The sequence below is a fragment of the Lissotriton vulgaris genome, chromosome 6 (assembly GCF_964263255.1).
Source record: "Lissotriton vulgaris chromosome 6, aLisVul1.2, whole genome shotgun sequence".
NCBI lineage: Eukaryota > Metazoa > Chordata > Amphibia > Caudata > Salamandridae > Lissotriton > Lissotriton vulgaris.
Genome location: NC_141694.1, coordinates 1609250316 through 1609267363, shown reverse-complemented (window position 1 = coordinate 1609267363; position 17048 = coordinate 1609250316). Strand labels below are relative to the sequence as shown.

At 44.9% G+C, this 17048-nt stretch overlaps 1 protein-coding gene across 2 annotated transcripts in view; it reads right to left on the bottom strand.

Moving 5' to 3' along the window:
- MCFD2 (multiple coagulation factor deficiency 2, ER cargo receptor complex subunit) overlaps positions 1-17048 on the bottom strand; it is a 109687-nt gene that overhangs the window by 12513 nt on the left and 80126 nt on the right. For both annotated transcript variants that reach the window (XM_086927775.1, XM_086927776.1), the window contains exon 3: positions 10188-10347. In XM_086927775.1, the coding sequence (XP_086783901.1) occupies positions 10188-10347 (160 nt within the window). The remainder of the gene's footprint in view (positions 1-10187; positions 10348-17048) is intronic.

Sequence of the window (17048 nt, the reverse complement as noted above, 5' to 3'; positions counted from 1 at the left end):
GAGAGGGGCTACAGCAACACACTAACCATTATTTCCAAGAAAACTTAAACTCTGTTACCTCTTCCCTAACACTTTGGGAAGCCTATAAGGCAGTGATTAGGGGACAGGCCCTGTCCCCTAAGGTGGGACATAAGAGAGACAAAAATGAGAAAGTGGAGAAGCTCAAACAGGAAAATCTACTGTTGGAAACACAAGTGGTGCAAAATGCACCAGCACACATACAACATCGCCTGTGATTGAAACAGCAGGAGTATAGGTCTGTGGTGACAGATGCGGCTAGAAACAGGCACAAAGCCACCGATCATAAGATCTACGAACCTGGGGGACCGATCAGGAAAACTACTTGCTAGCTAGAGAGACAAGATTGGGCCAGCAGATGGGTGGTGGCAGTGGAATCTCCAGACAGAGTGCGCCTGAGAGACCCAAAGGATATTGCGGACTCATTTGCTACCTAATACTCACAAATATACTCTGATACATCGCCTTCGGAGAGGGACTCCTTGACCTTTTTAGCGGATAGGCACCTCTCCACCATATCTCTGAATAAGGTAGCACTTTTGGAAAGTGACCTCACAGAGAATAAGCTTACATTAGCCATCCGGTCGCTACAGCCGATAAAGGCTGTGGGGCCCAATGGAATGCCAGTAGAACTGTACAAACTTACAGCAACCACAATTGCACCTTATCTCTTGAAAATGTTCAAAGAGAGCAGACATACAGGCATGTTTCCGGAAAAACAGCGACTGGCCTTAGGGGTGGTAATTCATAAAGAAGGCAGTCCTCCACATCAGTGTGCATCCTATAGGCCCATTTATTTGCATAATGCAGAACCGAAAATATTAGCTAAAAATCTTGCACTCCATCTGACCTCAATGACAACGAGACTGGTCCATCCTGATCAATCAGTGCTTATTCCTGGCCGCAGTGTGACGTTGAATTTACAACTACTCCATGGAATCTGGGGGCGAGCGGACAGAATCAAGGAAGACGCAATGATATGGTCACTCGAGACAGTTAAATGACCATATCTTTTTGCTGCGCTTAAACATATGGACTTTGGCCCAAAATTCCTTTCCTGGCTACGGCTGCTATATGCACATCCGATGGCACGAGTGGTAGTTAATGGTAGAGTCTCAACGGCTTTTAACCTCCACAGAGGAACATGTCAGGGCTGCCCCCTTTCTCCCCTGGTCTTTGCATTGATTCTGGAACCGCTTGCGGCTTGGGTTAGAGAGGACCCCTTGAATGTGGCTTGCGATGTACGGAGCACTGGGAGGACAGAATATCACTGTGTGCTGACGACATTCTCCTGTACATTGCCTCTCTTTGGTCTACTGTACCCAAGCTGATGGGTATCCTCTCGATCTGTGGGGAGTATTCTAGGTACCTAATTAATTGGTCTAAATCTAATGTTTACCCTTCATGGACAGGCGCCCACTTTCCTCCTGGCAGTGGGATCCGAGTTGCCTTGATGAGTTTGATGCCTCGGTGTCCACGTGACTACCAACCCCAAGGTATTTACTGCACAAAACCTCACGGGCCTCCTGACACATCTCAAAAGTGATGTTTGATACTGGAGATCCCTCGCACTCTCCTGATTGGGAAGGGCGGTCCTACAGTCTAGGGGTTATTGTCGAGCAGTATTTACTACTCATCATCACTTATGCTTGGAGGAACCAACGGCCCTCACGGTCGTCCTATGGCACTCTACCCTAAGGAAACTAGGGTGGGAGAGACAACTAACAAATGCCACCCCCTATGGGCCTCAGAAGTCCTGGGCACGATCGCTTGACAACAAGGTATCGAGAAGTGGGATCTGGTAGGGATCTCCATGATGGGAGATATGTACAACCAAGTGGGAAATCTCCTTCATGGAGCAACAAAATACATACGAACTAGCCCCCACTGAGGCTTTTCTTCACCTACAGATTCGTCATGCTCTTCTGGCAGCACTGCCCCCGATGAAGCCCTACCAGAATCGTCTCGTCTGGAGGACAGACTGTTGGAGGAACGCTTCTCCATCAAGGCAACCTCACTCACATACCGCAAACTCAAACAACTCCCCAGTCACGCAGGCCCAGCTCCGGCAGTGCTAGGACGCAGACCTAGAAAACATACAGGAGGAGGACTGGGCTTAGGCTCTCGCCTTCCAGCAAGTGGCCACTGTGAGGCTCAGTTTTCAGTTACTTCAGCTAATAATGCTGCACAAAGTTTACATCTCCTGCACCAATGAGTCAAAATGCGCAGACAGATGAACACTGAGTGCCTTCGGGTGTGTGGCCTGGTGATATCCGAAATGGACATCACTAGCTGACCCAAAAGGAAATTATCATTTTGTACAAAACACACACACACGCACACCTACAACCACAGAGTCCAAATGTACATCACCATTCACCATACTATCTTTGACCATCCTTCTCAGTCTCACTCTCCTTCCTTCTTTTGTCCCGCACTTTTTATCACATGAATGGTATTAATAAACCTTTTCAGGTGACACCTGGTGGGCAATCTTTCCACAGGGCGCACATAATTTTTTTTTTTTAATCCATCGCACCAGAACTATAAACTCACTTCCACCAACGTGTCTAATTACCACATCGCCTGAATTTAAGGGGCAACCACTAACGCCACTCTTAAGGGGGGCACCCAATGTGTGGAAAACGAGGTGTGGCCCCAATGAAACGGGAGCAGTCCACGTACAGAGGGAATACCGCCTAGTAGTTCAGGCTGGACTGCCCTTTTTGTGGTCACAGTCTATATTGGAACAACTTGTTTTACACTTGCACTCACAACTTGTATTACCTTTTTTCTGCTGTTGCGTGCTCCAGGGTGTGCTTTCCGTTGAAGCACTTCAATATAACCACAACAAGCCTGCCCCTGATTGGGTGACGTCCCCTGGTCACAGCCTTCTCCCCTCATGGGGTTGCAAACTTTTTCAAGAAATACTCCCAATTCAAAGTTCAATTCTTTATTTTCTTCCGCAATTTTTTCTTGCATTTATCTTTATTATTTCATTATTTTCAATCCAATAATAATATCAACCTCCAGTTGTCATTCCCAGATAGTTAACCAATGCATTTCGGCTAACTGGTAGCCTTCATCAGGGACCTGGGGTCTGAAATTAAATCAATGTGTCATACATAAGGAATCATTGGAAACACATCAGCTCTTAGCGGTGGTGGAAAAAAACTGTATTCATAATGCTGATCAACCTGTGCAAGTTGCAAAGATTTGGTGAGAACATGTGCTTGTGGAGCTATATATATATATATATTTTAGCTAATGGTGACAACTGCTCGCAATTTAAGTGTCTAAAATGTGTTGATGGTCCTTATAGTACATGCGCATTACTCCTCAGTGTTATCGTCAAACAGTCTAAAATAGCCTTGTTATGCTCCGTTAAACGCGTTCGTAAATGCCGCGATTATCATGCATTTCTCAAAGGCAGTGACTCAATCTAAGTTCCAACCAAATCATTAGCTGTTAGCTCATAATGACAAAAAAACGGGTGCCCTCATTTACATTACCGTATAACCCATGCGCGATTTAGGTGATCTCCAATATTGCCATAAATGCGGTATAGCGCCATGCGTTATAACAAAGCAGCTGACACTTACTCAGAAGCCTTTTCACCCCTTCGCGTCTTCCTCGTGTTTACCAAACAACACCAAGTAGGACTAATATCCTGAATCTCAATGGCGGCCATCTTAGAACGTGCAAATCGGCCCGAAATTCGATTGAAAAACTGACTAACCTGCCTCTCCTCATTGTATTTACTCAAACCAGACTATGATTCCCTGCAATTAGTTGCCAACTTAGAGTGCATTATTCCATCAGTCAATAAGCATAAAAATTAAATGTGTGTGTATGGATCCACATTATTAAGAAAAATCATAAAAATTATAACGTGTATAAATTAATCCCATCAGAACCATCTTTCACCAATCAACCGCTACTGTCACTAAATGTTACACCGGATATACATGATTAATGGTGGGGGGAAAAAAAATTCAGTGTTAGTATGCAAACACAATGTCATTATATATTACAATGTCTCTATAGGTAGCAACTGTACTCTGTCCGATCATTCATCCCTGTAGGTTTTAGGATTTCCAGTTTGTAAATCCAAAAATGTTCCAGTTGTAACAGACTTCTGTTATCTACTCCTTCTTTTCTGGTGATTACTTATAAGATGGTACATCTCAATTGGCTGACGTTATGAGAGGCTTCACAAAAATGTGTCGCTGAGTGAGAGACCATATATACCCCTAGACTGGTGTGATGAGAGAATAGCAAAAGAAGGTGTTTGATAGATAGCGCTCCTCTATGAAGATTTAATGTCAGAAATACCTACGCCCGATAAGATAGAGAACCTCTCATCCTAGCTAGAAAGTAGCGAGGTTTAATTGATATATGAAACGGGAAGTTTGTTGCAACAAAGGTATGCCTGTAACCTATAGCTAACAGAAATGCAAAGTGTTAGGCATATTAGGTAAGGCGAATTTTACACACATGGTTGCTTATGTAATTTATTCTGTCTGATGCAATTTCAACAAGTTTGTTTAAAAAAGAGAAAAAAAACAGACCTATCCAGATTTCTACTCGTACTGCAAATTGTGTACCCACATGGCTACTGAACGCCGCCGTACCCCTGGGTTATCGGCACAAAGGCTGTGTTATCCTAATATTGCAGAAGGTTAATGATTGAATCACAGCCGGCACAGGCGGTTGTAGGCTGAAAACTGTATGCTATATTAGAGGTACAATAAAGGTCTTACAAAAAAAAAAAAAAAAAAACGTGTCGCTACTGTTGATTTCATCATCTGATTTCGGATGTTTGATTTATGCTCATTCAGCCCCGTTTTAATTTTACTCTCAGTTTTCCCTACGTATCCCTGTCTACAGGGGCATTTCAAAAAATAAATCACGTTCATTGTCGCATGTAGCAGACACGTGTAGCTTGATTTTGTATCCCTTACTTGGGTGCATGATGAAATTTCCTTTAATAATGCTGTTACAGTGACTGCAGTTGTGACAGGGCTTTTAGGTCTCGCCGGTTTTTAGGTCTCGCCTCTCAATGCGCATGCGCATTGAGCAGAGCGAGACTATAGGGACTTAAACAGACTTTACCCAACTGGCGATTTGGTGCTGTGCCCGTGCGCTTTTAGGTCAATGCGCAAGCGCATTGACCTAAAATGCGCGTGCACAGCATCAAATCGCTAGCCATCTGTTCCCCAGCAGCTCTTCCCGCTCCGCCCCACAAGCTTCCCCCAGCGTGCGCTCTGCCTTAGCAGGACTCCTCCCACACCTTTGAAGTGCACTTCAAAGGCCGCTCTCCCTGCTCCGCCCCCTGCCCCGTGTCACATTTCTCCTCCCCCCTCCCCACAGCAATGCCCTCCGTCTTGTTTTGTTTTATCTCTCTCCATTGAGCGCTCTGCATGTGCCGGCACCCCTGCAGTGTATTTTCAACCCCTCTACATTTCTGTCTTATTTCTTTCCTGGTTTTTCTTTTCCATACGTTTGTATGCCACGTGTATACATTTTTCCATGTTAAATCGTTTCCAAAACAATGAGTTCTAGGATTTGGGTTTGAACAGTAAACTTTGGTCAGTCAGTATCAATAGCATTTTTCTTTGTGCACAGTAAGACACTCCCGGAGTTTTCACTTTTTACTTTGAAAGGCCTCATGAGAGCGCCCGGCTGGCAGCAGTAATACTCATGGCGGTAATACCACGTCGCTTCTGTGCGATTCTCTCCCCCATGCTCAGAGTGGCTCTTTCTCGCCCGTTTGCTTTCCCGCCGTACTTCGTTTTGCTCTCGCCCATGCTCTCACACCGCCCCTACAGCAGTGGTTCACCTCACTCCTTCGGCACATTCTTTTCCTTTTGAACAGCACAGTGTTGCTAACAATGCTGGTAAATATTAGCACAGTTTGGATAAGATAAACAGGCATTTTGCGGTCCAAAATTTGAAACGCAGTAAACTCCGACACCGCCCTTCATGTTTCGAGCAGCACAGTGCTAGCAATGCTTGTTTAATTTAGCACAGCTGATGACTTTTACTGGCTGTACCTTAAATCTCAATATTCACAGCTAACATACTCCACTGCATTCACTATTCAGGCGGAAAAAAGCTCGAGCTCGCAGAGCGCATTGCAGCCTCTTCATGGCAGCAGGAACCTGCTGGAACTCAACAGCTAGCAGAACTAAAATCACGTCTTTGCTATCAGGTAAGAAATGTGGAGTCCAGACCTATGTTGCCTCCACTTTGCAAAACTGGGATTATTTCTTGAGCAAAAACCGAAATCTTAAATTTCTTTCCAGGTCCTTAAACATGTGTTAATTCTTCCTGGGAGGTGTGAATAATCATCCCTCAACATGATATGCAATCCGCCACTTCCCCGCCCCAACATCATTTTTCTTTTCCATACGTTTGTATGCTACGTGTATACATTTTTTCATGTTAAATCGGTTCCAATAAAATAAGTTATAGGATTTGGGTTTGAACAGTAAACTTTGGTCAGTCAGCATCAATAGCATTTTTCTTTGTGCACAGTACGACACTCCCGGAGTTTTTGCTTTTTACTTTGAAAGGTCTTATGAGAGCGCCCAGCTGGCAGCGGTAATACCCACGGCGGTAATTAGATTACCACGAGGCAAATTATGACCCATGATTTATGCTATTTCACCTACAAATGGGAAAGTACCCGTGGTATGATTCTAATTGCTAGGCTCTGGCCTGTATCCGGGGCGCAGCTCAGAGAATGGCTTCCACTTGACTGTCTTGATAGATTTGTGGGCTTTGCAGGAGGGCCTGTCAGGTGAGTGTTAACAAAATAAAAGCACTCCAGGCACCACAAATGTCTATAGGCCGGAACAAGAGGGAGGGGACGGGCTTCCATGGTAGTAAAAGCTTCACTGTTTACCTCGTGCAGTCTGCTTTACCTCCAACCCCTAATTAATAAAGACAGAAGAAGAATTCTGCACCACATTGGGTCTATTCTCTTAGGACAACAAGGGTCTGAGTTTGGGTAATCCCCTTGTCCGATCACTGGGCCTGCCGGGCTGCTGTGTGGATGCTCAAAAGTCTCAGAATTCAAAATCTCTCAACTCAAGGAGAGGATGTGGCGCCAACCCCTCTCTACACCCCACTCTCTCTACACCCCTCTCTCTCGCTACACCCCCCTCTCACTCTACACCCCCCTCTCACTCTACACCCCCCTCTCACTCTACACCCCCCTCTCACTCTACACCCCCTCTCTCTCTACACCACGCTTACACCCCTCTCTCTACACCCAGCTTACACCCCTCTCTCTACACCCCTCTCTCTACACCACGCTTACACCCCTCTTACACCCCTCTCTCTACACCCCTCTCTCTACACCACGCTTACACCCCTCTTACACCCCTCTCTCTACACCCCTCTCTCTACACCTCGCTTACACCCCTCTCTCTACACCCCTCTCTCTACACCACGCTTACACCCCTCTCTCTACACCCCTCTCTCTACACCACGCTTACACCCCTCTCTCTACACCCCCTCTCTACACCACGCTTACACCCCTCTCTCTACACCCCTCTCTCTACACCACTCTCTCTACACCACTCTCTCTACACCACTCTCTCTACACCACTCTCTCTACACCACTCTCTCTACACCACTCTCTCTACACCACTCTTACACCCCTCTATCTCTCTACACCCCTACCTCTCTCTCTACATACCCCTCTCTCTCTCTACCTCTCGGTACACCTCTATCACCCTCACTCAATCTATCCATTTATCTGTCACCCTCACTCTATCTATCTATTGCCCTTACTTTATCTATCGCCCTCCCTCTATCTTTCGCCCTCCCTCTATCTATCGCTCTCCCTCTCTCTATCAATCACCCTCACTATCTATCACACTCACTCTATCTATCTGTCTATCGCATAACCACAGCATCACTCAGCACCACCACAGCATCACTCAGGGGCACCACAACATCACTATGCACTACCACAGCATCACTGAACGCCAGAGCATCACTCGTCGCCACCACAACATCACTCAGCGCCACCAGAGCATCAGTCTGTGCAACCATTCAACAACAACTGGTTCAAATATGTTCTCTCAATGTTTCAAGGTTTATTACAAATGTCACAAAAAGATGTTAATATTTCACTTCTGTTCCTGGATTTTCGTCACAATAAAATACACTGAACATAATCTTCACAAAAGTTATTTACAAAAGTTTAAGCTATTGCCATTATAATTTACAATAACTTTTTATTTAAGTATTAATTATAAATAAAATAAAGGCCATTGTTATTTGTAATATGAATACATCTAAGTCACGTAAATAAAACATATTGCATTACAAATGCTATAGGTGTCACATTTGCAAAAGTTATAACTATTGGCATTGTAAATGACAAAGCTATCAATTTAGCTATTTTAAAAACCAACACAAATAAAATATGTGCCATTTACAAGACCAATAGCTCCAACTTTTCTAATGCGAGACCTATTGCATTTCCAATGCTTGTTTGTCATTATGAGCTAACAGCTAATGAATTGGTCGGAACTTAGATTGAGTCACTGCCTTTGAGAAATGCATGATAATCGCGGCATTTACGAACGCGTTTAACGGAGCATAACAAGGCTATTTTACACTGTTTGTCGATAACACGGAGGAGTAATGCGCATGTACTATAAAGACCATCAACACATTTTAGACACTTGAATTGCGAGCAGTTGTCACCATTAGCTATTGCTGATCATCACTATAACACTATATTTATGCCCGTTTTAGGTGTACTGGGATTTACCACTGTTTATATATATGAATGGCTCCACAAGCACGTGTTCTCACCAAATCTTTGCAACTTGCAAAGGTTGATCAGCATTATGAATACAGTTTTTTTTCACCACCGCTAAGAGCTGATATGTTTCCAATGATTCCTTATGTATGACACATTGATTTAATTTCAGACCCCAGGTCCCTGATGAAGGCTACCAGTTAGCCGAAATGCATTGGTTAACTATCTGGGAATTACAACTGGAGGTTGATATTATTTGATAGAAAATAATGAAATAATGAAGATAAATGTAAGAAAAAATAGCGGAAGAAAATAAAGAATTCAAGAATTGAACTTTGCATTGGGAGTATTTCTTGAAAAAGTTTGCAACCCCATGAGGGGATAAGGCTGTGACCAGGGGACGTCACCCAATCAGGGGCACGCTTGTTGTTATCACAGTCAATATTGGCACATTGAGGAAAAAAAGGTGAATTGAGAGGTGAGCCAGAGTAATTTTAAGTGATTGCCATTAATCCAAGTATTTTGCCCTTCAACTTTTTTTTTTAATTGATACTGATCCTTACCCGTTTTTCTCTACCTTGATGACTAATGTTCATAACACCAGCATCAGTAGAATAGATAGCCGAACATTATGCATAATTTAAACACCTTCTCCTCTGCCTCACCAAGTTAAATTGAGGCTGGACTTTTATGGGTCAAAGGTCAATATTGCCTGGTGCATTTGTTATTCACACATGTGAAACATTAAAGGTCTCGGTACCAATTCAGGAATATTGAGGTATTTGGTATCCCAGAAGCAATCTTCCTGCGGTCGTTCAATAACGGATTCAGAATTGCGTTCAGAATGGATTAGGCATGCTTTTGAAGAACGCAGAAGATTTGGGGTTACCTTTGACCTTTCCGTCCCTCCTAGGTAGGACTGTTCAAAAGTATGATATTCATAACTTTAACTGAAACAGGTTTGTGTTAAGATGGTACAAGAAAGGCTCACTCTCATCTACAGGTTGAACAGACCTACTTCCTGGATTACAACAAAGCACAGCGCAGCATTCGTTGTTTACTGTGCCAGACCCTAACTTTCTAAATTCACCATGCACATTGTTACCACATGCAAGGTGGGTGAATGGTCATTACTCTGTAAATCCTAAATAGAAAGAGTTGTATACGTAAAATCAGAGTAGTAAACCATCTCCAGTGGACTGCTCGAGAAGAATCGAAGGCATTAACAAGTGAATAAGAACCATATTATTAACGAAACGCTCATCTGAAATGTTTAAGCAGTGAAATCCATTGGTCCTATTTACAAAGATTAATGGTATGGACAATTCAATATTTTAAAGTATCACATGGGCAAAGGAATTTGTACACAATGTTTCCCGCTCACCTCTTTATGCACATGTGAAATAGCGGCTGCAAGTTCCAAACCATCCAACAAATTATTTCCATCCGAATCGTGCATTTTAAAATAATGAAGTTGAAGCTCTTGCGAAGACATCTCCTGTTCAGGTTTGTCAATTACACCGTCTAGGTGGTCCATAATGTGACTGAAAATATAACAATTCAAACGTTAAAATGTTACACTAACTCCTAAAGATAGTTAAGCTTCGATCGATGCTCCTTCAACAAGGTTCCACCCCACCTTTTGAGTCGCCCACCAAAATCAGAGAAAACCTACGGAAACACGTTGGAACACACTTTAGAACGTGCATGTTGAATGGCAAAGGAAGCCCAAATAACTTTTCATTCTAAAAATAGAGAATAATTATTATCAAATTACGCAATTGTGAAAATGTGGTGGAAAGAAACAAGATACCTTTCTTTTCGACTAAGCAACGGACACAATGCTCACTGAAGGACTGGGTTCTTTAAGACCCAGCGGTGCCAGGGGACAACACCTGAAACCTTCGTGGGTGACCTGCTCCGGCGTACGAATCACAGAGACACTGGACACTTCCTTCGGCGTCAAACATTCAAGGTTTATTTACTGCAGGGAAACACAGAAGTCACAGGAAGTACAACGAGTGTAGTTCGGGGAGACTGCTTCAAATTGGTTCTGTGGATCGCTCCTTTTATACAGAATTCTCCCATAGGTTTACATAGCACACAAAGGTTTACAACCCGGTTCCCACAATTATCCCCGAGTGGGGTCGCTTTGGTCACTTTGATACTCATAAGGTCCGGAACATAAGTGCAGAAACATTTGGCGGTTCCCAACTGTAAAAACCCATCTTCCCACCATTAGTACATTCCAATCAGCAGTAAAACAGATCGAAAAAGGAACAAGGACAGGTGCAGAGGAAGATGGAAACAGTGGGGAGATTGGAAAAGGGTGTAAAAGGGGAGGTATCGGGAAACACGAACTACAGGCATCAAAGGGACGTGCCTAATGAGATGCACGGCTGAGACAATAAACCGGCACGGCGAGATGAGCCTCGAGCGGGGCCATCTGCCTTACAGTATCATCCCCCTCATCATAAAGACACTTACAAAGGACATGTGTCTTCCGCAAATATCTTGGGAGCCCCAGGGTCGCGAAGCGGACAACGTCCGTTCGCTGGCTACTTGAGGGCAAGAGACAAAATGGATGCCGTATCTAAGATGGAACCCGTGGGTACAGATGAAAAACCCACGTAACAAACGAACGGTTTAAGTTAGCACAGCGAAACTGCGCATACTTACTAAACTCGTCATTTGCGGTTCGTAGATACCAGACTCGACCATATTCGTGCGAGTCGAAAACACCACTTACAATTGTCACGGAACCTCAGACGCTCCTTTTGCCCTCATGTAGGCAAGCACTAGTCGGAATCATACTCGATATTCATCAGACCATCTAGATGTTGCTGTAGCATAGCTCTGTCCAACCGAGTTCCATTGGTAACAGGCGGCTGTCTCATACACGTTGTAGCGCAGAGGCCACATAAGGCAGGACCGCACTGCACACAAAGGCAACACGTGAACAGGAACGCCACAACGACTCCGATGATCATCAGAATCTTCCAACCCCAAGTCGACATCAGGCCCCAAAACCACCCAAGTAGCGTCCAATCCCCTACATCCACGTGTATGGATTCAGAGATTTTATGCAACTTTGAGATGGCTTGATAGACAGTCGGAGCGTTATCAGGAATGAAAATACAGCAGCTCGAATGGATCACCTTACATACCCCACCTCGATCTGCTAAGATCACGTCTAAAACCATACGGTTTTGTAACGTCATAAGTCTATCCGCCTGAAGTTCTGTGGTGATATTACCAAGGGCACTGGCAGTAATATTAGCTGTCGATTCTACCACTCGAGTCAATTGTCTCAGGTTCCTACTATTAACCATAGGTCCCCAAAACGGGAGGAAACCCTTGAAAAAGTCTCCTGCCTCTTGACCGGCAGTATCCTCTTCGCTAATTACGCCTCTCACAACTCTAGTCTTGTGATAATCTGCATCTACAGTAAACGTCGGAGGCAACAAGTTTGCGATAAAACATGAGCCCATGAAGTCAGAGGGCAACCATGCATACGCACGATCATGACAGACAAAGTAGGTACCCTTGGCAGCCAGAAACACAGGGGACGAGATCATCGGCAGCATGTAATTTTCAGTGCAAGCACTCTCTCCAAGTCGGGCTTTCGATCTTCGGCCACGACCCATTAGACAAAAATTACCAATGTGGGGTACGACCCATATCGGAGGCGAGCTTTTAAGCTGCTTATCACTCGTGAGCGCACTGTACTCGACCTTACTCAGGACCCTATAGGCTTGTACCTCTTCCACTGGAATGAGCGACGGCTCATAGATATCTCTATCTAAGTCTTCTATCGCTATAGACAAAGGCTTATAGTACGAGCCAGGGCCAAGGTAGGGAGAACGTGGCTCTCGATTGGGGTGAGAATCTAATGCGCTTCAAAACATTGTTTGAAATGCTCGAGCAGACCCTTGGGAACTATACGGTAACACCAGATATGGAATTCCCTTATCCGTGGTATCAACCCGCACACCCAACAATTAGTAGTGTTAACCACTAACTGGTGCTGGTGAAGGAGCTGAATAAAGGAATTGTTGCGGAATTCTGCACGTCTAGCCTGCTCGTGTTCGGGTAAGAATTGAAAAGAATGGGGAGATGCAACAGTGGTAGGTTTAGGATTAGGGGTAGGAGTAGGTATGGCAGGAGATAAGAAACAAGACATCATGTAATACACCCCACCCGCCAATAATGCAGAAACAGTCAAAAGCAATACGAATATTTTGAACATAAAACATTTGGTACGACTAAGTTGTTGCAACTTGAACCTTTGCGCCTGAGCTTCTTCCAAGCTTCGAAAATGCCATCCCCTACGACCGTCCGCAACGTTTCTTGACGCACTTCGTTCTGTGTAGCAGTAGTCAATCCCTAGGAGTTCCCAGGAACCGACGGTCTTTAACCTTGTGTTAAGACCTACTAACCAGAAGGAAGTACACGCGCTGCCCTACGGCCTTTATTCACAATTATGTGTATGCAAAGTGTCTCTCAGCTGTGGAAGCAAAAATATAAGGAACGAAACTCAGTGTATATATACAAAAATAATTACAATGATACGAGTGTTCAAACTGATCGTGGAAAACGGGATAATGCAATTGTCAAGGGACAAAACAGGATCTTTTATTAGTCTTTAGTGCTGGATCGCAAAAAGTATCGGGTTTTCCCAGGACGTGTCTGCTCGTCAAACAAAGGATCCGTTGAAGAGACAGCGTTCTGTTGATCAGTTGAATGTTCTGGTCTTGAGTCTTTTGATGACAAATGTTCAACAGTGTCTTTCTGCTGCACTGAGGATTCTCCGACAGGTTGTGCGTCGCTGAAAGGTACAAACGCCGGCAATCCTTCGGTTTCAGTTGATGCAATGCCTCTCCTCACCCACGAGTCTGCCGGCAACGGAATAGGGACTTTTTTTGTATGGGTGGCATGCACCCAGTTTTTCCGACCCTCTAGACGAACAGCAGTTCTCGTGGCAAGGAGGACCTGGAAGGGTCCAGTGAATCTGGGCTCCAAATTCTTCTTGCGCGAGAAATTTCGCGTCACCACCCAGTCTCCGGGCTGGAGCTGGTGGCCTGGACCCTCCGTCTGCGTCGGCAATGCTTCGTAAACCTGTTGGTGAATTAACCTCAGTTTAGCAGTCAAGTCATGAAGATAATCGATCAACATTGGATACTCAAGATCACAGAACACACCCGGTCTAGGGACCCCCCAAACATTTGCAGGACGACCGAACACTATTTCATAGGGGCTGAGCCCTACTCGGGAGTGTACGGTTGCCCTTGTTGACAGTAATGCTAAGGGTAAAGCGTCAGGCCACGAGAGACCAGTCGTAGCCTGAATCTTCGCTAGCTTTAGTTTAAGGGTGCCATTATACCCTTCAACCAAACCAGCTGACTGGGGAGGATTGGCGCTGTGGAATTTTTGATTAATTCCAAGGCCCTTACACACACTCTTCATCACACTCCCCACAAACTCACTTCCGTTATCCGACCACACAATCCGAGGCATTCCATACCGAGGAAAGTATTCCTTCAGTAGGATTTTCGCAGTTGACAAAGCAGTGTTGTCCTTAAGAGGGTAGGCTTCGATCCATCGGGAGAACGCGCAAACCACAACTAAAACGTATTTCAGTTTATTGCATCGCTCCATATGGATGAAGTCTAATTGGATCACCTCAAAGGGACATGAAGGGGGAGCAAAACTACCAGGAGGAGTTGGGGTTCCCTTACCAGGATTGTACAACATACATACCATACAATTCTTAACCAAGCGTTCATCACATTTCGCGATACCATCATTCTTCCACACAGGAGACAGCAACTTACAAATACCTTTCGCGCTAATATGTGCTAGCCCATGTGCCATTGTCACAACAGCCAGCACATACGCATCAGGCAACATCCATCTTTTCTGGTCCGACAAATCAATCCAACAACCATTTGCATCCAACTTTCCCGTACTTTCTTTCCACTTCGTCTTTTCAGTCTCAGTGGCCTCATTCTGAATCGCTTTCACACTCTCGATAGTGTCCTCACACATACTCGATTCTGTAGGCCACCTAACCAAACTCGTCACATACATTCGAGTGCTAAGGTTCCGGGCAGTCTCCTTAGCAGTCTCATCCGCAAACGCATTACCACGACCAACATCATCCGTCACCTTACGATGCGCACTACATTTAACAATCGCCACCTGCTTAGGCAACGTAAGTGCATCCAAAAGATCATTCACAAGCTGACCATGCTGAATCTTCGTACCATGCGATGCCAGAAAACCTCTCTCTCTCCACAACCGTCCAAAGCTATGGGCGACGCCAAAAGCGTATTGGCTGTCGGTAAACACATTCACACGTTTCCCTTTCGCTAACACACACGCTCTGGTGAGAGCGATCAGTTCTGCAGCTTGGGCAGAATTCTGATTTAATCGTGCAGTCTCAACAACAGTATTCAACGTTACAACAGCATACGCAGTAGTCACATCGCCATTTGGTAGTTTAAAACATGAACCATCCACATACAGCGTTCCATCTGGGTCTTCCAAAGGAGTGTTTTTAAGGTCCACTCGACCTTTTGTTTCTTCTTCTGTTCTCAAATAGCAGTCATGGGCTGCTATTTCATCTGACTCTGAGCTAATTGGTAACAAAGTCGCCGGATTCAGAACATTGCAACGTTTTATCTGAATAGGACTTGCCAGCAGCGTCAGCTCGTACCCAGACAATCTCGCACTCGTCAAGTGCTGGGTTTTCGTACGATTTAAAAGAGTGTCGACTGCATGCGGAACCATCACCGTAAGCATATTATCCATGACCAATCCTGCTGATTGTCGGATGGACACCGCAGCTGCCGCTGTTGCTCTCAAACAACTCGGCAATGCTCTAGCTACCGGGTCCAAGGTCGAGGAAAAATATGCACATGGACGTTGCTTACCACCAAAAGGTTGCGTCAAAACACTTAACGCACAACCTTCTCTCTCGTGAACATATAATGTAAACGGCTTACTGTAGTCAGGAGTACCTAACACAGGAGCCGAACACAATGAATCACGTAGTTCAGAAAAACTTTTCTGACATTCTTCCGTCCATGGTAAAGGAGTTGAGACATCCTTGCACGTAAGAGCCACCAATGGTTTCGCTAGCAATGAAAAATTTGGAATCCATTGCCTGCAATACGACGTGATACCTAGAAAGGCACGCACATCTCTTTGGGTTGTTGGCACAGCCATTCGCGCAATTGCTGCAATTCTCTCTGGGGTCAACCACCTTCCCTCCTTTGACAATAAGTGACCTAGATAGGTTACTTCTTGACAACAATATTGGAGTTTAGAAGGTGACACCTTGTGATTTAACTCGCAGAGATGTTGCAGCAGCGACACCGTAGCAATTTTGCAAATGTCCTGAGTATCTGCAGCTACCAATAAGTCGTCGACATATTGGATTAAGGCCGCACCAGCCGGCAATGAAAACGCATCCAGTTGACCCTTCAAGGCTTGACTGTAAATCGATGGACTCTCACAGTAGCCCTGAGGAGCGCATTTGAACCGGAAGCTGCGTCCACCAAGAGAGAAACCGAAAAGGTCTCTGCTCTCTTCTGCAATGGGAATGCTGAAGAACGCATTCTTCAAATCAATCACCGAAAACCAAGATGCAGAAGCTGGAATCAGAGTCAGTAGTGCCGTGATGTCAGGCACAAAGGGGAACTGAGGAATCACAATTTTATTCACCTCCCGTAAATCGATAACAAAACGATAAACAGGTGGTTTCGAAGGATCAGTACGTTTAAGAATGGGCAGTACAGGGCTGTTGCACACGTTTCCCCGCGTTTCCTCAATAACGTCTTTCTCGATCAAATCATAAATGATCGCTAACAATGCTCGTTCACCATCAAGAGAGATACGATACTGGGGAATACGTGGCAACCGCACATTAGATCTCAACTGAACAACATAAGGGGAGATGTCAAGCAGGCCGACGTCATTGGAACCGGTTGCCCACAAAGATGCAGGAAGAGAACACAATTCCGGTGGAAGTTTATCGAGAGACAAGTACATAGGAGAGACAACCCTCTCTCCTAAAGTAAGCTTTACACCCGCAGGAGAACAATACAGAGTTGCATACAAACGCTTAAGCAAATCCAGACCCAAAAGATTTTCACCACAACCCGTGGTCAAAATCAACGGAGCTTCTAGCTCACGAGGCCCAATTGTAAGGGGCAGAGGGCGCGAAACTGGATTGCTAACG